Raw genomic sequence first — 21,771 nt, 5'->3', positions numbered from 1 at the left:
ACATCAAATAATTAAATATAGTATAAAGTATAAGTATAAAAAACTCTAATAGACATAATTAAAAAGCACCTAGATTTTACTATTGTACTTCTAAATTGATGCCCGTCAAAACCGACTGAATGTGGTTTCACGTTCTAGTAAAGACAAGGTGATCTGTGGAAAAACTTACCACAATCTTATGTTCTGCATCACAGAGATTGTAAAGTTCTACTCCATGATTTATCTGTAATCAATGTCTCATATTCTATACTGTATTACTGAATGGCAAAAACATACCAGTACCATGTAAATAATTGTTTGAAAACATTTATTGAAACAAACAAAAAAATAGTCTAAAATACAATTGCCAGGGGGAGGGAGGAAAAACATAAATATACAATAAATTATTGAGTAGAAACATTTCAACACAATGTACATCTCTGCTGATAGAAAAATATATTCAATATGAGTCAATCACTGATGTGCAGAAGCAGTCAATAAAAGCAGATCCAATTAGCAGTGCTGATAGTTGGTCAGCAATAAAGATGCCTCTTTGCATTTGAGTATCAATTTTGATCATATTCTTTTGTTCGTTATACACATATACCCCTGAGGAAACATCCACCTGCGCCTACACACTCAGTGGCTGACTCAAATGCCATTCAATCGTTTGTCAACAAAACATGAGAATAGGAAGCTAATCCTACTGTCACCATATTATTGTACCTGTGTTAAAGCAACATCTCAACATAGATTCAGCAATTCAATATAGCAGTCACCTAAAAAAAAAAAGGCAAATTTGTAGCCTAGAAGAAATGTTAATATTTACACTCAGCAAGGTATTAAAATGACATTCGGTATAAGAATTAAAATGTTCATTATGAAGGTGCACAGTTTTGAAACAAATTGTTACAAAGCAGTGGCGAGGGAGTCAATTCATTACATCATTATCATTTATCACTTTCCCAGTTTCTTATACTTGTACAGTAGAAATTTGCTTTATCGTGTACATCACAGAACTAACCCAGATAAATATTGATCCAAGCAATAGCAGCAATCTAGTTCCAATTTTCAAATGACTAAACCCAACACTGATAGAAAATGCCCATGATTCATTCCCAAGTGAGGAAAAGTACAAATGAATCCAACTTGATATGAAAGTGAAGCTACAAATAAATATAAAAGAATGTATAAATTAATTACTTGATTCTATAAAAAAAGTACCACAACACTAGCCCTTAATAGTCCAAAAACCTATATATTTTTCGATCACCACATATTCAGATTTTTATGCACATCCCAAATTGTAATAGACATAATCCAACTTTTCGTATAATTGTCAATTCAAATGGAGTTACCATAGAGAATGTCTATGCATCTTATTCCATTTCTCAAATAACCAATCAAGGTTAATAAAAAAAAAAAAAGTTTGGAAACAATAACAGCTTTGTATCGGTAGCATGTTGCTGTCTTCATAACAACACATTTGTGCCATAAGTGGCAAATATTAAAAAGCTTGGGCACATCAAGTCCCCCCCAGCAAAACGTTTGGCCTGGTTACTAAATCATTTTGCAAGCAGGCAAAATAATCACAACTACTGTGACATTGCATACATAACAAAATAATTAATTTATCAAAACAGAACTGGTCAAAATGGCTTTCATTAGCATCGTCATCACTTTCCATAACTTTGCCATGCTGCTTGTACTGGACAAAAATTGAGTAGGTACATCCGCTACACGTAATGTATGGTAGCAGCGACATTTTCACAACCCTTTTGCATGAGTATATTGACTTACTTTGGGTCGGTCACTGAAACAAAATGAATAAAAGTAGACATCTGTGAACCTCAGAAAGAATTATTTCTTACATTCTACAGCTTTGTGTCCTTGTTTTTGAGCCTAGAAAGTAGAGTCTTAGTATTCCGTAAATAATTAGCGCCTTGAATTTGATAAAGTGCAACCCGGTTTGGTATGCAACAATCTACATATAACCACAAATACCTATATAGCCAGCTAATTTGACTACACTGATGGCCAGATAAAAAAGTACTGCCTCCAAAATGGTACGTTTATTCAGAGATAAAGGTCTTGGAAGGAGCATTGATTTAAAAATAAAAGTGCACTGAAAATATTACATGACCTTATAAAAGCCTCTGTGTGGTGGACAAATGGATTCAGTGTTGCTTTCAACGCAGCAAAGCAGTGAGCTGATGAAATGCAGAATGCATATGCATTACACACCTTTAATCATTCTTCCATGGGAAGAGTTTTTTGCATGGTTGAGCAAAGCTTCTTTTTGTAAGGTTAAAAAAAAAAAAAAAAAACATAAAACAAAAAAACTGTTTATCTTCGGAGTAACATTCCCAATGCACAACTGAACAGTTTTATCATTGTTTGTAGTAATGGCGCAAAGGCATTTTAGCATCTCGCAAACATGCAGCGTGAACATCTTTACATGGCCACATTTTGCCATTGAGAGGCCAACATATTTTGAGCTTTAGACTATATTTATGATCACACTTGTCAGCAGCAAAATGCTTTGGCTGGTGAGAAGCAGCACAGCAAAAGTCATGTTAAAAAATTAGGGATATCACTTCAGTCTCAGAGGCTGGTTGTTGGTGGCATGACATCGAATTGTCAGTCGTTTGCACAACTACCACCGCTTGCTGGTTTCAATAAAAGACTGTGTCAGTCTCTTACTGTCCAGAAAGTCATTAATCAGTGTTCACTGTGCTTTATGACAAAATCTGTTGTGAAAGTGCAATATAAATTGATGTATTGTATGTATTCAATATTTAATTGGCTTTTAAAGGCCCTCACACTGACTTAATTATTAGCAAGGATGAATAAAGAGCGGGACTGAGAATAACAAATACATAGGGTCACAAATGGTTTTTGTATTTAGTTCCAGGTATCATTCAGAGAGATGTGACGCCATCAGTATTTAATGTCTTGGGTTTTGTAGTTTTTCTACTAGCATTCCTTTGTCCAGTGATACACCTCAAATTTATTTTTACTCCCCGACTGCAGTTCTGTGCTTCTCAGAAAAGTTTAATGGCCATTAATACCCCTCCGGCACTTAGTATAACTAAATCCAGACAACGTTTTTCAAAACAGAATTTGTTCTCGACAAACCACACAGTGTAAGGTCTTCTGCTACGACCATCACTGATGAAAACACCAAACTCCTAGAGGTGGCATTTGCGCAAAGGTAGAGAAAGCATCCGGGCAAGTGTGCATTGGAGTGAACAGCAGCCGGTTCCAGGCAAACTTTGCAGGCGGCGATTTCAATGTCACTTAGCATGACATGGGGAAAATGATACAATCCGTTTACAGAAATTGTGAAGTCTAAGATGACAAAAGCAGATAGCCATCTATCCAAATGATACCCGAGAAAAGCAAAATGGAAGTGTATCGAAATTGTGGATACCCTTTTTAAAATGTAACATTGACTGCACAGGCTTGTTAGTGACTACGACACAGTAGCAAGCAGGACATGCAGCAGACCACCAACAGCCAGTCATGCAACCCACTTAATAAATAAATGCCCCACAAAGAAAAACGGAGTGACAAATCTATAACAAAAGTGAACTCTACAGTTCAAAGCAGGTGATGGAATGGGTGGGAAAAGGCTCTCCAGTAGTCTACACTTAATTACCTTTTGTCATGAAATATAATTCCACGATTCCAATATTTCACCGGGCGCTTTCATAGTCTGAAACTTAATACAGCAATTGCCTGCAATCGTTAAAAATACAATTAGGTTTCCAATATATGCATATGAATCTCAAAATATTAACTGGAAACAAAATCTAACCATTTTGCCAAGCTTCACTTCCAATTTGAGGGTAAAATTATTTCATTTCATTTCATTGACTGAAGACCCCAGCCTACAAGTGGCTCAAGCAGACGTCATGTCATCATTCAAATGTGTTTGAGTGGTTGATTTGTTTTTTTAACTAGATTATTATACAATCCTCAAGACCAGTGACAAGCAGAGATCAAGTGAGCGCTTCAATAAGTTAATGTGCAAACATACTTTTTGCTGATAGTTCCTGTATGAAATGTGTTCATCGATGCTAGGAAATGCTCTTCATTTGATAAGAGGAACCATTTTCAGGGCAGGCTTTGGCTTCAGTAGTCGTGGTTGGTTTTGGGGGCCAGTCAGGGTCCATGCTGAGCTCCTGGGCTAGATGCATGTAGCGAGCCTTGCGGGTCACCTTGTCTGGGCAGCACAGACACTTGTCTGCTGCCAACAGCTCAAAGCCTTTCTGAAATGTCCACAAGCCCACACAGACAAAATATTAATTTCAGAAAATGAAATCAAACGGGAGAATTTCATCCTGTTATACATTATGGAGTTTTTCTAAAATATTTCCAATCATAGGAGACACAGACATACTCATTTGCATGCATCAACTCTCCAAGGAATACTTTAGTCTTATGAGAAAATATTGCCCAAAACGATCAAAATGTACCTCTTAAAGTACACCTCTTAAGATCAGGTGTATGGGGAGGAAAAAAAAAAAGAACTTACCGTAACTTTCGGACTATAAGTCGCGGTTTTTTTTTTCATAGTTTGGGTGGGGGGGTGACTTATACTCAGGAGCGACTTATGTGAATTTTTTCACAAATTTTCAAAATTCAAAAATCTGTGATGTAGTGAAACCGCGATAAACGAACCGCAATGTAGCAAGGGATTACTGACATTTGACCTGCAAGTGACGTCAGCAGCGCGGCGGTTGTTTACATAAGGACAAAGGATTCCATCACGGGATGACGAAAATGACGAAGGGCCCCACGTTTGAAGGATTTAATGATTTGGAGTGACAAGGTTTGAAAAACGTATTTATGTTATAGTTATTTGATATATTTTATTTTGTGGAGCAACTTGTATATGTTTTTATCGTTACAGTTCAGTAGTTGTTGGCTCGTTGAACTCTTGTTAAATAAAGAGCCGTTTACCAAACCCATGTGTTTCCTGGTACTTTGTTAACATTACAATATAGTTGTATACTAGATCTGTGCACGCGGCGTTGTTGACATAAAGGACGAGGAATTTGATCGATGGATTTAATGATTAGGAGTGATACAGATGGTTTGATAATATTGTTGTTATGTGATAGTTATTTGAAATATACTTTATATATCGTTATATGGGTCTGTAGAATAATTAGAAATGCAACTTCCCAGTCTGACGTCAGCGGCGCATATGTGGCGCATACGCGGCATTGTTTACATAAAGGACGATCGATGGATTTAATGAATTGGAGTGACACAGATGGTTTGATAAACGTGTTATTTATGTAATACTTATTTGAATAACTCTGAATGTTACTCAGGCCCGTTCTCAGCTCCTCGTTTGTGTATATGTCACGTTAGCATACCATATCGTTTAGCCTGTTGTTGCTGGTTCATGTCTGTTCTTGGTGTTGGATTTTGACAAATAAATTTGCCCCAAAAGTGCGACTTATGTTTTTTTTCACTGTATTGTGCATTTTATGGCTGGTGCGATTTATACTCCGGTGCGACTTATTGTCCGAAAATTACGGTAAATCTGTTTCAGCATTTCAATTCAAAAGGAGAAACTCAATATACAGATGCGCTACAAAAAATTACATTTCTTTTTTTTTTTTTTTTTTTAATATATATATTTCTGGTGAGAACAGCTTGCAGCTAACATCAGAAAGTTATCCCAATCCATTTAATGGGGCCGTCTCTTAAATGTTTCGAGCTTTATGTGGTTGTAATGAAACAGTTGCAAGTATAATTAATTCTTCCGTCTTCTTTCATTGTGTGGACCAACCTAAAACGCATTCCACATAAGTTAGAGAGCGATGATTTCTTGGGTATTGTTTCCCTTCTAATACATTTGTAACGCTTTAGGCAATAAGCATCATACTATTTGACTACAACAGGTTTGCATGCACTTAAGAACAAAATTGAGCATGGCAGTTTAAAGGAGTTTGCTATGAGTTTTTGTTCAACGCAATCCTTAAAACTTAAAAAAACAAAGCAAATGGAATAACAGATAAAATGAGATTTTCACAGCAAATATTTACATATTCAGCAAAGGAGTCAAATATGAACATATTGGTGAAGAAATTGATTAGCCTTCTACAAACACATTTCACTGAGGTCAGTAACTTACTGTTGAGAGAATTAGATAAGCACTTGTACTACGGAGTGAAGAGACAAATGCAGCAAGTAGAGCTTTGAGGCTAGCAAGGTGCAACGGGAGGGTAGCAGACTGAGAGAGCAGGCGGGTATGAATTTATAAGTCCAAGGGGGGGAAAAAAGTCTTGGTAAGTTGACCACTGCCAAGTTATCACTATTGATCATGATGTGCCAAACCAAAATGGGGGAGGGAACACCACACAGACGGAAAATGAAAGGGGCTAGGAAAGGAGATGTCAGTTTTTTCCAACCTGTGGTGGTGGGGCAGCAGGAGTGATGCCCTGCTTGTCTCTGCTGAACACAAACTTCCATAAGATGATGTCAATGATGAAGGTCTGTGGCGCAGTGGGCAGGGGACAGAATTACAGAGAGGCTAATTTGATTTCATGTTGTGTTGAATATTTTTCCTTTGCAGGGCCTTATCTTTTAATTTTTGCAATTAAGTCATCATTTTGGACAAAAACAACAACAAAAGGAAATTGTGCAGGCGTATTAGCTCACAAACATTGACAATTAGTGCAATTCTTGATTATGCCAAATTATTTTTGTTTGATTGTAGTCAGCAAAACAGTACGATCTCGGGAGTATGCTAAGCACGGCGTGTATGCGAAGGCAGCCAAGTGTTAGGAAGCTCGGTAAAAACTGCTCCACTGAGCAAAAGCAACAATTCATAGACTATCCATTAATTGTCATGCACTTCAAGAGCAATGAATAATTCCATTCTACTGAAGCGCAAATACGAGCAGGAGTCTAAAAAAAAGAATAAGTTACATTTTATAACATATTGAACGATCCTGTTGTCAAGGGAATGAGACAACAATGAGGACACTGCATGAAGGGGGGAAAAAAAAACTCTACATGAGAAAACAACCAGTAGTTACCATATTGGTTCACGCGTCTTACCTCTACCACAACTGACACGACAGCGTTGGCCACGATGACAAGCACGAGTTTTAGTATCCAATCACGAGGAACACAAACAATCTGTGAAGACCAAAAAAAAAAAAAAAAAGTTTAGACAAGCAACCCCTTTTATTTGTGCAGTCTGATAATTCTTACACTATTACCTGTAGAAATTCATCTATGGCTTCAACAGGGTAGAACATGTTGGTGAGGAGGAAAGTGTACAAAATCAAAGCAGTCACGACAAAACGCCCTGGAAGAAGCATATCAAGGAAAGATACTGTTAGGCAAATATCCAACTATTTGCAATTAGTGATTGTTTAGAAGTGACAACCGTACAATTCTTGTAGCTTGGTTGCCTAAAAGGTTTGCCCTTTGAGAAGACAATGGCAACCAAAAGGTACTGGAAGCAGGAAACATAGAAAAGGCTGGTGTTCTCATAATTTTGGATGTTGTGGTCATCGACTTCGGTTTCATTGAGGTTGGACATATTTGTGTGTGAAGACGCGTTGCAGGCACTGAAAGAACAAGGAGATGGCTACTGATCCTTAAAATATGAAAATGTGTACATTTGTAATTGTTTTATACATTCAACAATTAACACAATGTCATTTACCAATTCAAATTTCAAGCTCTTTCAACATATTTTTAGTTTTTTCCAGCACATTAAAGCGGTGGTTATTATATTATTTAAAAAATTGCCAAATACACCCTGATCATGAGTGTTGTCATGTTCTCACTCTGAAAGCGGTGTCCAGGTGGTGTACCAAGGCTGGATTTGGACCCAAAAAAAAGTAACCATCTGGAAGCCAAAGCAGATGAGTATCTGGCTTAGCACAGATAAGAGCAGAGGCGCTGAGATCAGGCCCGATGGAGGAGGATGTGCAACTAGTTCTTTCCATGCCGGGTTCAGACTCACTGAAAAGGAAGAAATCAGCCACCAATAAACACCACTCTTTACTTTCTTAAACCCATTTTCTCCAAAACTTACTGGTGAAGACAACGACAAGGATGATGGCTATATCGATGAAAAGGAACTGGAAATCTCCAAGGTTACTGAGAATCTGAGTGGAAAGGAGAACATTTGTGTTTTAGGAAACTATTCACAGCTTTTCCCAAGACTCCCACAGGCAGGGGTACTCTAAGCGAGAGAAGAGGATTCTACAGGGTTGCATGGTTAACCTAATATACTATTTTTAATTTGCAGTGTTGAAGTGGTAGGACCACAGTGTTATGTTCTTAAACATGGCTGTAGTCCCTGGCAGTACCCCTGCCTATGGGCAGGCGATTGTGAGCAGAACAGCGTTACATACGGAGTAGAGGAGAGTGACACTAATGTATTGGATGATGCTGTAAAGGGCCATGAACTTGAATACACAAAAGGAGGTGATGAGGGCAGCACGGCCTTCCCTGTAAAAAGCCAGAGAGCACTTGTTAGTTTGCTATCCGAGACATTAAAGAAACGTCAAGCAACTGTAAAAGTTAATTTGAAATATGGAAAGCAACCTGATGAGGCTTGGGACACATGAGATATTAGGCGTTCTGGAGGTGAATGGAGAGGCCACAGAAGCTTCGAGCTCTGACAAAGAGATGCCACTATGAGCCCTTTTCAACGCCTGAGGAGGAAAAAAAGCATAATGGCAAATATTTAGGTTTAATAAAATGTATGTTTATTATTGTTAACTCAAAATGCATGCAACTTACTCCACAGTCGTTTGCTCCATCTCCACACATTCCCACAAAGTATCTGAGAAAATGACAGAAGAATGAAAAGTTTATTTTACACTATCATCAGAGTTTAATGCAAATATTTTTATACTCACTCCACATCCTGTAATGCCTCAATGAGTTGGGTTTTCTGATCCGGGGCCATTCTGGCAAACACTGTTCCATGTAGCACCAACTTTAAAATTATTATACAAAGGTTATTAGAAGTTAATCGTCTTCAAATACATAGTAGTCCCTCTGGCAAGAAGTCACACCTTTGGAAGCATGTCTGGGAAATGCTCCGAGATGATTGCAAATGACTTTCCGTTCATGGCAAAATGGTAACGCTCTTGTTGTTTGGGCTCATTTACATCATCCAGGCTGATGCTCACATCCTAAAAAGGGAGTTAAACACGGCCGAACATTACACAGCTTTTTTATAATCAAAACATTTTTTTTTTTTTTACATTTTTGATAGTCCTTAAGCAATAACATTTGAATAGAACCTTCAAATCTGACAGCAAAAAATAAAAAAATAAAAAATTGTATTTGACTAAGCAGGTCATTAATGCATGTTTTTACAGTCATCTCACCTCAAGATGTGCTGCCATACTTGGCTTGTCTGCACACCTCCATGTGATCCTGGCAGTCTGTCCATCATGTGGAGGGATTGCTTCTGAAATAATGACCGTGTCCTGTGGAAGGATCATTCCACAGTCCCGAGCCACAGAGATGGCTGTCAGCATGTTATCGCCTAAAAATGTAAACATTTTAAGATTAATGGAGTGGCTCCTGATTTTCATGTCACCTTTGTGATAAATATACATATGTATTACAAAAATGTATAAAACCACATTGTTGCCTTTTTTTTTGCTGTTGTGACCCGCATAGGTCTTCATTCTTACCCGTAACCATGACAGTACGAATGTTGGCTCTGTGGAGATCTTGCAGAACTGCCGGCGTTTCGGTTTTCAACTTATTCTGCATGATTATTAAACCCAGGAACTCCATGTTTGTCTCGATGTGATCTCTAGTTTATGAAGAGATATACATATTTTGTCTCAGTCGCAAAAATGGTTTTCTTCAAAAAATAAAATATCACGCGCTATGTGTCTAAATACAATATATAAAGATTATTGATTACTGTACTTGTTTTTCAGCAGTGCAATACAAATCCGGCTAAATTACACATTTGTATTCGCCACTTGTTAAAATTACCAAGGCACTATACCTGTTTACATTCTGGACCTTGTGCCACGTGAGTTTAGATTCAAGACGACGATGAGCCAAAGCTATTACTCGGAAGCCTTGCTTGGTGTAACCCTCCAAGACCTCTGCAAAATTATCTGGCACTATAAAGATACAGTGAGAAAATGAAGAGAATTGCTGTTTCTATTTACGCAAAAGCAATCAGATAAAAAACTATTTTTTATAGGAAAGGTAAAATCTAGTGACAACCTATAGTCAATTAAATAGAGCTCACCTGTTTCGGTCTTGCAGTGGCGAGCCACCACCTCTGGTGCTCCCTTCATGTAGGAATCCATACGTTTCTCCCCTAACAGGCGAGCAACCACACTCATCCTCTGGAGCGCAGAGGAAAATGGAAACTGCCGCACAATACCTATCTCATATTGAGACTACACAAAAAACAAATCTGATTAGCATTCTTTTTTATAAGTTGATTAAAACAAATTTTACTCCTGTCATAAAACATTTTTATAGGTTAATAATTCCCAGGAAAACGAGAAATAAGCCAAAAAGAAGGAATTTGATATCTCAAAAAAAAAAAAAAATACTTACAGGCAGGTCATAAAGTTCCTAGAATGTGAAAAGGACAGAAGAACAGTCATTAGAAAGAAAATAATTTGGTGTTTTTTTTAATGAATGTTCAGGAGAAAATTTTTATCAGATCCACCAAGCCTAAATGTAGTGTTGTATTTCCTACACTTTGTGGGCTCACAACCATCCCTCAAGGAATTGCATTATTTACCATGTCCTGCTCTGCTAATGGTGGCTGTGAGGGCAACAGCTGCTTTGTGGGTCTAACCACAGTCGGCATGATGCGATTGTGGAGAGCCGTTTCTTCCTCAGTGGCTTCCTCCAGGATCTAACGGGACAGATTGGAATTTATTATCTAGATTAGACAATGTTTCTCTTGATTTCGCAATTATAGACGTTTCAAGCCATGATTGCGGCAGGCTATCCAGTATTAACTAATTGAGAGAAAATGACAAATGGATGTTTGTTTTTTACAGTCTTAATTATTTCTGCCTATCGTATCATACAATAATAAACTATGCTTCTAATTCAAACAACGATCACCACATCATGTTACACTTAGGCATCATCATGTCATTTTGGGGACAATGTGTGAGCCCAAGTGTCTAGTATTAAATGTCTGGACGGCTGGCATTCTGTAGACCATTTTGCAAGTACTGAACTTACCCAACCAGTAGCCTCAAACATTTTGAGGTCCAGTGGATCTCCAGACAACTGGCCCTCTATTTTGGTAAGAGAATGGCATGTGGCCATGCAGGCAACAAACTGGGACTTTACTAGATTTTCCTTGGAGGCTTTTTCATCTGATTGCAGGAAACTGAAAAGGTAAAAAATAAAGGAGGATCAAATTAATAAATGAATGTATGCTGTATTGTTATCATGAATCATAAGCAAGAGCAATAATCTCCTCCATCACTAATGTAATATGTATTGCAGATAACCAGAAGGGCACCATACAATATTTAAATAAGTTTATGCAGGATAGTATGACCTTACCTTCCATTCTCTACTCTTTGGACTCCCCATAAGTCTAAACCGTCTTCCGTAAGAGTTCCTGTCTGGCACAAGATTGAGGTACACAATCATTTACCTTTAACATTTTAATAACCCACAAGAGATAATGGCACATGATTGGGATAAACAATCATCTACCTTTAGCATTTTAATAACCCGCAGCAAGAGATAAGTAAATCCAATAAAATAATTATTTAGATGAGAATTCCTGGCTGCCAAATGACTGTTATGCAAAATGTCCAAGTTTGGTATTTTAATAACCCATTACCTAAAGAAAAGAAAACGTGAAAAAAAAAATAAGCTTGGTAACTCACCTTGTCAAAGCAGAACAGATTGATCTGCCCACAAATATTAATCCTTTGAGGGCTGATGCAAAAAATGCCAATTTTTTTAAGGCGTTGTTGGGCATACATAATACCAGTTGTCATGGCTGCGGGCAGCGCCGGGGGAACCGTGATGGTAATAATGTCCAGGGATTCGATGATGATGGTCTTGGCTGGCACCTGGGAAGACATAAATGAGTCATTTTTAACTCAACTAGTACTTGGCACATAACGTATCTGGTCTTTTTTTAGAGGGGTCATTGAAGTTCAAGTGTTAACATATCCACACTAGTCTAGTAAACTAAACAGTTTTGTGGACAAATGAATTTTGTGGCAAGCATTGTTACCATATTATAAAAAACTGTAGTCATATGAATGTTTAGAACTATAGTTGTCTTTGTTTGATAAAAGTTCCAGAGCTCTCCACCTTTATTTTGGCAAAGATTACCTTGTTCATGATGCTAAGGGCGATGGAGTAGACAAAGCCAATCCCAGCCACGCCCACCAGACACAACAGAAAAAGGTAGGCATCACGGTACAGCTTGAAGTCTGTAGGTTTGGGGTATAGGATGGAGCGTACCAACTGGCCTTTGGCTGTGCTGAAGCCTAAGTGAGACAAGGTGAAGGTTATACTTTCAAATAAGTCAATGGACACTATCTTCTGAGTTATCAAATTAGACTTGAAAATACTAAAAACATGTCAAAGGCAGTGTGGGTTCATCAAACTACTATTTAAGGGTGGCACACGCCTACCTGTGCGGACTACTACAGCTTTGACCAGTTCACCAGTGTAAAAACGTGTCTGGATGACATTAGTTCCACAGAAGAGTGTGTGTCGCTTATGCTCCTCTATGCTATAGGCACTCAAAGCCTCATCGCCACTCTCCCCTGGCAACTGGTTTGGAAGGTTGGTCTTTGTCACTGGAACACTTTCACCTGTGGAAGGGTAGACCGGTATCAGCACATGGCATTAGATTTGACCAGTGTTTTTTTTTTTTTTAATGCCAAATTCTGTTTCTGACCTGTAAGCATGCTTTCATTGACAATGCAAGTGCCGCTGACCAGCACGGCATCACATGGCATAATGGTCCCATTGCTGGGGATGACGATTACATCCCCAGGCACCAAATCAGTAGACATAATTTCTTCAATATCTGCCATAAAAGAAAAAAATGTCCGTTTAATCAAATGTGAAAATAATCCCTAGTCACAGCCATAGGCTGAATAACCTGTAATTGACAGGTAGCTGAACCTGAAGCAGTCTCAAACAAGTAGAACTTTGCATTTTAGTATAACATCACTCCCTATATTGTGATATTGCTGAGAAGTTATTTAATTTTGTCTCTATAGCACAAATAGTACAACTTTTACCAATAATGCCAAAAGTTATCGGCAGATATTGGGGGGGAAAAAAAATTAAAATACTAACCATTATTGGCTCGGCATACAGATACACGTACAATACTGTGAGCTGCCACCATATCATGAAGCATGACGTATTGCTAGAGAATGGAGAGAGAAAAACTTTGTTTGAAATTGCCTTTTCATTAAAAAAATCTAAACCACAAAAGTACAGAACCCCTAAATATTCAGCGCAATGGTGAAAAGTATGACGGCAACCACCCCACCAGTAGTGGAATTTATGGCAACATTGAAAAGAGATAAATCCCAAGCTCATTATGAATCAAAATCACTTTTGGTACCAGACCAACTAGTTTTAGAATCACTGTGCTAGAGGCTGCACTAAGAGTTCGCCTTATTTCTTTTCTGCCGATTACCTCGCCTTTGATAAGCTAGTTGACAAAGTCCAATATTTCATAACCTGAATCAAGCACACTTTGTTCTTGGATTGAGTTTGATACAATGTTTCTTTGTGTTATAAAATTTCCACAAGCTTACCTTTTTGATGGTATATAGAGAGGTAGCTATGGATATTAAGGACATGATAACAATGGCAATAGCATAATAGTAATATTCGTCGGCACTCCACAATATCACACTGAAGAGTTGGAAGATATAGAAAGGATTTAGGACCTATAGACAAAGAGAAAGTGACAAGACGTTAGATAGACTTGTGCTACAATGATAAAAAATATAAGAATTGCAATTCTGAATTTGGACATTTTTACAGCTGAAATAATATTAAAACATCCTCATAGGTCTTACCTCTTTGATAAGCAGCTTGAAAACAGAAGGCACTTTCACTTCAATTTCATTCAATCCAAAAAACAGTCTCCTACAATATATAAACAAATGAAAAAACATTTTGGAACTTGCTATTAACTGAAAACGACATCAGTTGCTCAGGGGGCTCAAGTAACGACCAATCACAACTCAGCTTGCAAAAGTCCCATGGCCAAACTCAGATAATACACGTGCTATTTGGTGTGTTTAGAAAATAGAAGATATTGTTAATTTTTTTTTTTTTTTTTTTTCCATTTGGCATCCCACTGTCGGTCTTAAAATAACCAGCAAAGGCATATTTGTGATTCAGATATTACCTGTACTCTTGCTGGTTCCTGGTTAGGCCTTTGCTGTGCTCTGAGTGGAGAATGGCAGCAGTAACATTGAGATCATCCAGGCCTCTGTCGGTCAAAGTCACAGCAGTATACAAAACTGACTACATAAGTCATGTCAAAAAGAAGTCTATTTAACAAAAAATGCAAATGAAAAATACTCACGTTAAAACTTCAAAGTTCTGCACTCTATCATTCCAATAATATTTTGTGCTGTGTAGGGTAAAATAATGTATCTGAAAGACAGAAATGGGTAGAGAGTATGACATTTGCAGCAAATGTAACATATGTGTATGAATGGAGTGCAAAGAGAAGACAAGGCTTTGTCCTACCTTGGTGGGTGGGTATTCCGCATATCTTCTGATGAGCTCCTGAGTGGGGATCCCATGAGAAGAGTGGTGAGTGTCTCCATTGGCTAAAGATGAAGAGGAAGAGGAGAAGGAAAAAGGAGGGGGGGACGGGGAAGGGGAGGTGGTCTGGGTCTCCAGGTTGTGGAAGGGGTTGCTTCCTGGGGCTAGAATCACTCGAACCTTAGCCAGGAACCAGCGCCGGAATTCATCCTAGTTAAAAGTACAACTTTTATCGATATGCAGCTAATTACAGCGTGTGCAAGTTTGTAAAGTTTTGCTCAATTTTCTATCCAGATAATCAATAATAAATTGTTCATGTTCTCTGACCCTATCGCTGTCTGGTCCAAAGTAAGTTTTCACTTACTTACACAACACTGGACATAAATTAAAGTACAATCGCCCTTTTCTCTGATCATTTTAGGATTTTTTCCCACCGATGTGACATTAACAATGCTCCTTTGTACGCCTCCATCTTTTGCAAAAAAAATTACAAACCGTAGAACGCAGCAACACCACTTCGGCATCACAGGCTGTGGTAGGGATGCAGGTGGCCTTGACGCACCACTCTGGCATCCAGTAGAGCAGCAGGAGTAGGAAGCCCCCCGTACAGAGTACCCCAAGACCCACCAGTGTCAGTCGCCAGCGGCACAATCGGTAGCCTCGCAACTCCTTCAAAGTGGAAGTAGAAAGAAAGGCATGATATAAAAACTTGAAACAATTTGCACGTTTAGGCTTGACATATCAATGAAGGATACTTACCATCTCTTCATCTTCCCCCTTGTTGAGGACCTTTAGGTCTTCCTTCTCCATGATTCAAAGCTGAATGCAAAGCACCCTCCTTTGTCACTGCAGAGAAAAAAATATTTGTCTAATCAGTTTAAGTTATTGTGGTTACTCATTATATATATTATATAAGGGCAGTTATTGTTTCTAGACTGAGGTTCCTCATTAACCATAGAAGGAGAAGTAAACGGCACAGTAAGAAATACACCAGTTCCACCAACTAGGCCTGACCTGAAGTACGTAAAGGGCCACTGTTGCCTCACCCACCCATAGCTGATCTTATCAACTCAACTTTACATGGGTGGGCGGTGTGGCAGCCAGCGGAATATTTTGCTTTGGGCCAAACCCTTCCGAGTATTGGACAACAGAAGCCCGCTAGCACTAGGAAAGCACATACTTTAAACCCTTGAATCATCTAATGATATCTATGATTCAGATACAACTTTTTTTATCCGACAAGGGACAAATCTTTTGTAACTTCCCCATATGCATTTTTATTTGCATGCATTTCAGATTTTGATTATGTAAAGATCATTGAAAACAACACTAACTGATGAAGAAATTAGGAGCACTGTAAAGGCCAAAATAAATAACTGTAGTGTTAGCAGCCAAGAGATCAGGAGCAAAGATTAGCACAATTTATTGGTTGCTGTCAAAAACAAAGACAATAAATGCTACATCAGAAGCCGCAACCTCTCATGAGCAAGAAGAATAGCAAGGGTGTGAGTTTTAGGACAAAGAAGTTCATTTGTGTCTTTCTGAATTATCAAAACATTAAGTAGGTTCTACTGTAAACCTTAATGTTTGTGTCAGTTTAAGAGAAGGTCTAGAGACAAATGTACCACCTTCCTGCTTCTACCTTGAGAGCCTAGGACAAACTGCCCCAGGTGGTCTCCTGCAATGAGCTTGCTCTTCCCACACCAACCTGGAACCCTACAGGAACAAATAAAGTCACAAAAATCACCCTGAGGGAAATGACAATTAAGGTATATTGAAATGTTTTTAAATGGGGACCCATTACAAACACAAACAAATAAGAACTGATAAGAAATATGAGTGTGCAGTGCAAAATAATACACGTTGCGCTGTACACAAAGAATATGAATAATAATATGATGATAATAATAATATGAAGAATATGCCTGATGCTCGCGAGTTGCAATATTTGAACCTACACCGTAAAAGTGTGTGTGGGGGAACAACAAACTAGTTTTCTTCTCAGTGCATCCACATCAGAGATTAAAAATCGTGCAAAGGAGTTTTTTTTCATGCAAGTCCGAAAATATTTCTTTCAGCAGTGCTAAGCATTACTTTGTGTATATTTGACACAAAGACCTCTACCTTTCTGTACTGTTTTTAAGCAGAGCCACGAAAAGGAAAGGGGAAACAATGAGCCATGACATAATGACAAAGTCCATAATTCATGGAAGCATTTGGAGGAAAATGCATTTTGTTATCATCATGCTGCTCAGTCCATGTGCTTTCTTTATCACTTCCCCTCCTATTCTTGGGCCATAATAGCAAAGCTTTGCTCCCGTCAAGGGCCAATCATGTCGTTTATCATGACAGGCCTTAGCAAAAGAAAAGAAAAAATTTAAAAATCCATGACCACCTACCTTTCTGCCTGACAGACTAAACAACCTTTGCCATCTAAAAATGGACACACTTTTTCGGCTTGCTCAAAGTTGTGGCTCCCCTGCTTTCAGTTTGGATTTGCTTTTTTTTTCCCCCATGCCATGTATCAACTAATCCCTTTGTTTTTGAATGAATAAATGTTATCTTATCCTCAGACGTATTTTAAATGTCTTTCTTCCTCCATGCCTAACTGGATTGATAAAGTAATAAACTTAGTGGTGGAATCAAATACAGTTTGACATTTAACTTAGACTGGGGGTAGTGATTCATTAAACATATCAAACTGGGTGTGATTCGTGAATGGAAGAAGTCTAAGATGAAGTCAGATGGAAAGCAACTTTTAAAAAAGAAAAAAAAGTTAACTGAAGTTATGGGGAAATTGGTTAGGGTGCGATTATCTGATTAATCGATGTAATAATCAATTCCAAAGCAATTTGTGAGTGACAGCACTCTCCATAAGCCTGTTTGTAATATCAAGAACATCCTCTTCTGCATTCAAGGTTCTCCAACAGGCTGTTCCATAAATGGGGACTGTGAAACTGAAAAGTTTCTCTCATTGTATTGTCCTGACTTCTGACTAAAAGGTTTCTCCTGTATTTGTTGAGACAAACGCAGGTGAGGTAGATAATGTTTTACCAATTGACAGGTTCAACAAAAAAAGCGCAAGTGTGACTTACTTAATGATATGGCTAAACCAAATGTGTCTGTTACACAGTTTTATGAGAGTACGTCATGAATTTTACACATTGTAATGTTCCAGCAGATATATAGGTCAAATAGATAACCACAAAGGATGATAACAAAACTATTTTTTTTAGTAGTTTCCTTTGCAGACTCAATGATTAGAGTAACGCACAAATGCTTTTGTTTACACAGGAATTCTAAAATGCCTAAAGATATAGAATTTGTCTTTTTAATTATGGAAATTACTACAAATTGGATATCTGGGTATCATGACCACCAGATTGCAACGTCAAAGTCGACGAGCAGGTCTTCTAAACATTAGCTAAACACATCAGCAGCTGCAGTTTAAATGAAACATTAACTATGCTACATTCCCTTGGTAATAATACTCAAATGTTGCAACATGTGTAAAGTGCATGTTGCCATAAAGGAGAAGTGAGCAATTAATTTTGCAAAAAGGTCACGTTAGGAACCTGTCGAGGGCAAAGCCGACATAACCTCTCTGTCTGTATTTTTTATTTACAATTGAAATTTATAATTTTGCCTTTTCAATAAACTACAGACACAGACGCAACAGATCTCTGCTATCACACCGTAGAGAAAAATAAAAAAAACAAAAAAAGGAGCACGAGTCAAAAAAGACTTCAACGAGTCAGATCGGGCATAACATAAAAAGAAAAATCAACGTCAACCAAATACGCTGCAGTCATTTTGCGCGAGTGAACTCTGATTGGTACTTAATTTGAGCTAGTAATGTTGCTAGTTTTGTTTGCACTAGTAGACTACAGATTTGTGCACAGTCATGTTTCGCACTGCTGATCTAGTGCTCTGGTTGCACTACAAGGAAACAGATAGCAGAGATAGATTGTGTTTGTGAGATTACGTATTAAAAAAGCCAGTCATGTGAAGCAAAGGTTTGCGTCGTACTAGTTCTGTTACACTTATGGCATGCCTCCACTTTGACCTTGCACAGCCTGCATGATTTGCTCAGCTGTTGCACGACTTTACAACTCAATTGAATGATCTTTTCCCCAGTGCAAAAAAACAAGACATGTATATTGTATTGCGCAGTATTTTTATTGGATTGTTACGCCTCTGCTTTTTTTTTTTTTTTTTTTTGCTTTGTATAATTTATCTTTTAAACCCTGATGGCATCTATGTGAACATAAACGTAATTAGAACTGGGGAAACACTTCCCTTAATATTATTAGCAATGTCACAAGTAGCTGCTGTCTTTGTAAAATTTTATTTTAAAAAATGGGATGATGACTTCAAACGCCTAAAAAAATCCCATGTCACAAATTTAAAAAAAAATTCAAATTTTAGAGTGTTGTCAGGATGTATTGACCACTCCTGCCACACTCAGTGATTTAAACAGACTGTTATTATTACTACTTGTACAAAAATAATTGTCTAATTCATATTTAGCATTTTCAAAAGAATCCAGTTGCTACAATTCAAACTTTGCGGGTCAGAAAAACGTAAAAAAGTACATTTATTTTAAAATCAAACATATTTGAATATGTTTTATAGTTATTTTGACATTAAGTTCAAAATGATTTAGGTAATTATGCTTGCAGGTTAATGATATCTTGATTTTGTTTTGAGAACAAGTATCTACTTCATTCATCCCGTGACGTAAACTGTAAAGATTAATAAACCACTGAAACTTCAATTATCTTTGATGATAGTCGAAGCCTTTGAATCTTGCCGTTGCGTTGGTCAAGTGATTTCACGTTGAGGACATTCCAAACACCAAGAAGAAATAAGCCAAATACAAGCATTGACAGAATTTAGCACAAGCATGAGACGAGCAGAAAGGGCTTTTAAAAGGGGGCGAAAGACTGCGCTATGTTAGCGAGCTAGCTGGCTAACGTTGGCCAAGACAGACTGTTGATCTACCACCCAAAACAGGTTGTATACTACAACACCGATCATGTCACTACCTTAAATATTACCCATAGGCTTGATCTAGTGGTTTACCATCCTCGTGTCGCTGTCACGGTGAGCTCTAACTTGCGGTAGCGAGCTTTTAGCGTTTAGCAGAAGCTAAACGCCGACTGGCACACATGTGTCAAAATGACAGGGGTATCGCTGCCACTTACCCAGAACCACCGGGACTCGCTGAAGATCACCTTCGAGTCATCGTGAGGTAAGAGCAGCTGTTATCTTGGGGGGAACGTAGTTGAACAAGAGATGTAGCTATGTGAGAGGAAATTGTTGCGTGGACACAATGTCCGTGGAGAAGCAGGGGGTGCTGTGTTGACAGCTCGGATCGGCTCGGCGAGACACTCTACTTTTGCGCCTTGTGAACTGGCCTGAACCGGCTGTGCGTCTAACGACAGGACGTGACGTATATGACGTCACAGTAGAGCGTTTAGAAACACGCGGGCAACCTGGCAATGAATTTTTAATGTTATTATTATTATTATCATTATTATTATTATTATTATTATTATTATTGAGTGAATTATGAATATAATTCCGTCTTGACTGATTAACATCAAAATATTGTCCACGTTTACATGCAATTTCTACATCCTGTTCATTATTCCGTTAATTGACTAATCAGATTAGATTTTATTTCACATTATGAAAGCATTTTCCCATTATTATTTGATAACCCATCCATCCATTTTCTATACTGCTTGTTCCCATGAGGGTCGCGGGCGTCCACACCTAGGGGCAATTTGGAGTGCTCAATCAGCCTACCAAGCATGTTTTTGGGAAGTGGGAGGAAACTGGAGTGCCCGGAGTAAACCCACGCAGGCACAGGGAGAACATGCAAACTCCACACAGGGAGGGCCGGAGGTGGAATTGAACCCGCACCCCCCCTAACTGTGAGGTGGACGTGCTAACCAGTGCGCCACCCTTTTATATGATAACCAAATATTATTTGATATGGTTTCGGGATGAAAACGCTTCGATTCGTTTTGATCCTCTTGTTTGAAGATGAAATATCTTGTCTTTGTACTGTATTCAGATGAATATGAATTTGCAAATCATTGTATTCAGTTTTTTATTTTACACACAGCTTTATTGGAATGGGGGCTTGTATAATATTTTTAACATTTTAACTCAACAAAGTTCCCAAACAATTCAAGATTATTGAATTCAATACACTCTTCACATTTAAACTGTTTACAGCTAGTTAATAAAGTTCTTTAACTCTTATTGTCTTCTAATGTTTGGCAACTACGCAGCATTTTTTGCATTTCTTGCTTCTAAAGCGGTTGAAAAATGTGCAGAATAGACAAAATAAGGGCTCAGACAAAATGGCGTTGGCCATGCCTTCGGCAAGTAAGGTGATTGCTGACGTACGGGCCAAGAACAACACAAAGGGCCTTTGCAAACTGCTGCTTGAGGTCCTAATCCATGTCCGCCATCCCCTCTGTAAACTAGATTCCATCTTTTTATTTGGGACACAGTTTGTTTTCTTTTGGCACCTGATCTTGACAGGGGCCAGAGGAGGCCCAGAGATAGATATGCCAACTCAGCTTTATGATGACATCAGTCTGCGTCAACTGAATACAAACACATACAAAACTGGATCAAGCACATGAAGCACTGGAATAAATGGGGTAGTTCGCTAACCAGATACTGGTATGGTAGTATCATGTTTAAAATACAAGTAAAAAGTATTGATGCAAAACTAAATCTTTACATACAATAAATATTCTTAAAAGAAATTCAAAACAATTCCCTCTTTTGTCTTCATCAGGCAAAAAAATGTTAATGAATATAAAGTCAACCATGGAAGCCTTCTTTAGGAGAAATTTATTTTTAACAACATAATTTTAAATGGATTAAATTAAAAATAAATAATTTAACCGAAATAATCTGTTATACTTGCGGGGTTTATTAATTCATTTGGACTTTGCATCCACCCACACGTAAATTTGCAAAAACAATGCTTCA

At 38.0% G+C, this 21,771-nt stretch overlaps 1 protein-coding gene across 4 annotated transcripts; it reads right to left on the bottom strand.

Annotated features, from left to right (window-relative positions):
* Positions 1 to 290: 290 nt before the first annotated feature.
* atp13a3 (ATPase 13A3) lies at positions 291 to 20,181 on the bottom strand. 4 transcript variants are annotated; one of them, XM_049716895.1, is made up of 34 exons: positions 19,959 to 20,181; positions 16,380 to 16,467; positions 15,511 to 15,597; positions 15,247 to 15,420; positions 14,734 to 14,961; positions 14,567 to 14,637; positions 14,387 to 14,470; positions 14,052 to 14,121; positions 13,785 to 13,919; positions 13,315 to 13,387; positions 12,908 to 13,039; positions 12,639 to 12,821; positions 12,334 to 12,491; positions 11,877 to 12,065; positions 11,545 to 11,606; positions 11,215 to 11,365; positions 10,760 to 10,876; positions 10,570 to 10,587; positions 10,253 to 10,406; positions 10,001 to 10,121; positions 9,675 to 9,799; positions 9,363 to 9,523; positions 9,045 to 9,164; positions 8,886 to 8,965; positions 8,767 to 8,809; positions 8,569 to 8,678; positions 8,376 to 8,472; positions 8,054 to 8,126; positions 7,803 to 7,980; positions 7,402 to 7,580; positions 7,227 to 7,315; positions 7,063 to 7,143; positions 6,411 to 6,494; positions 291 to 4,253 (listed from the first exon to the last, which is right to left on the bottom strand). In XM_049716895.1, exons 3-34 carry the CDS (start codon positions 15,559 to 15,561, stop codon positions 4,062 to 4,064), a joined length of 3,783 nt encoding a protein of 1,260 aa, XP_049572852.1. In that variant the 5' UTR covers positions 15,562 to 15,597; positions 16,380 to 16,467; positions 19,959 to 20,181; the 3' UTR covers positions 291 to 4,061. The 4 variants fall into 4 exon arrangements, with proteins under 4 accessions (XP_049572852.1, XP_049572851.1, XP_049572859.1 ...); XM_049716894.1 differs by having other exon boundaries at positions 16,394 to 16,467; XM_049716913.1 differs by lacking the exon at positions 291 to 4,253 and adding an exon at positions 5,631 to 5,788 and having other exon boundaries at positions 16,394 to 16,467.
* Between the last annotated feature and the right edge of the window lie 1,590 nt (positions 20,182 to 21,771).

The sequence above is a fragment of the Syngnathus scovelli genome, chromosome 10 (genome assembly GCF_024217435.2).
Source record: "Syngnathus scovelli strain Florida chromosome 10, RoL_Ssco_1.2, whole genome shotgun sequence".
In the NCBI taxonomy this organism is placed as follows: domain Eukaryota; kingdom Metazoa; phylum Chordata; class Actinopteri; order Syngnathiformes; family Syngnathidae; genus Syngnathus; species Syngnathus scovelli.
The sequence above is the reverse complement of the archived record's forward strand: the minus strand, read 5'-3'. Positions and strand labels throughout refer to the sequence as shown.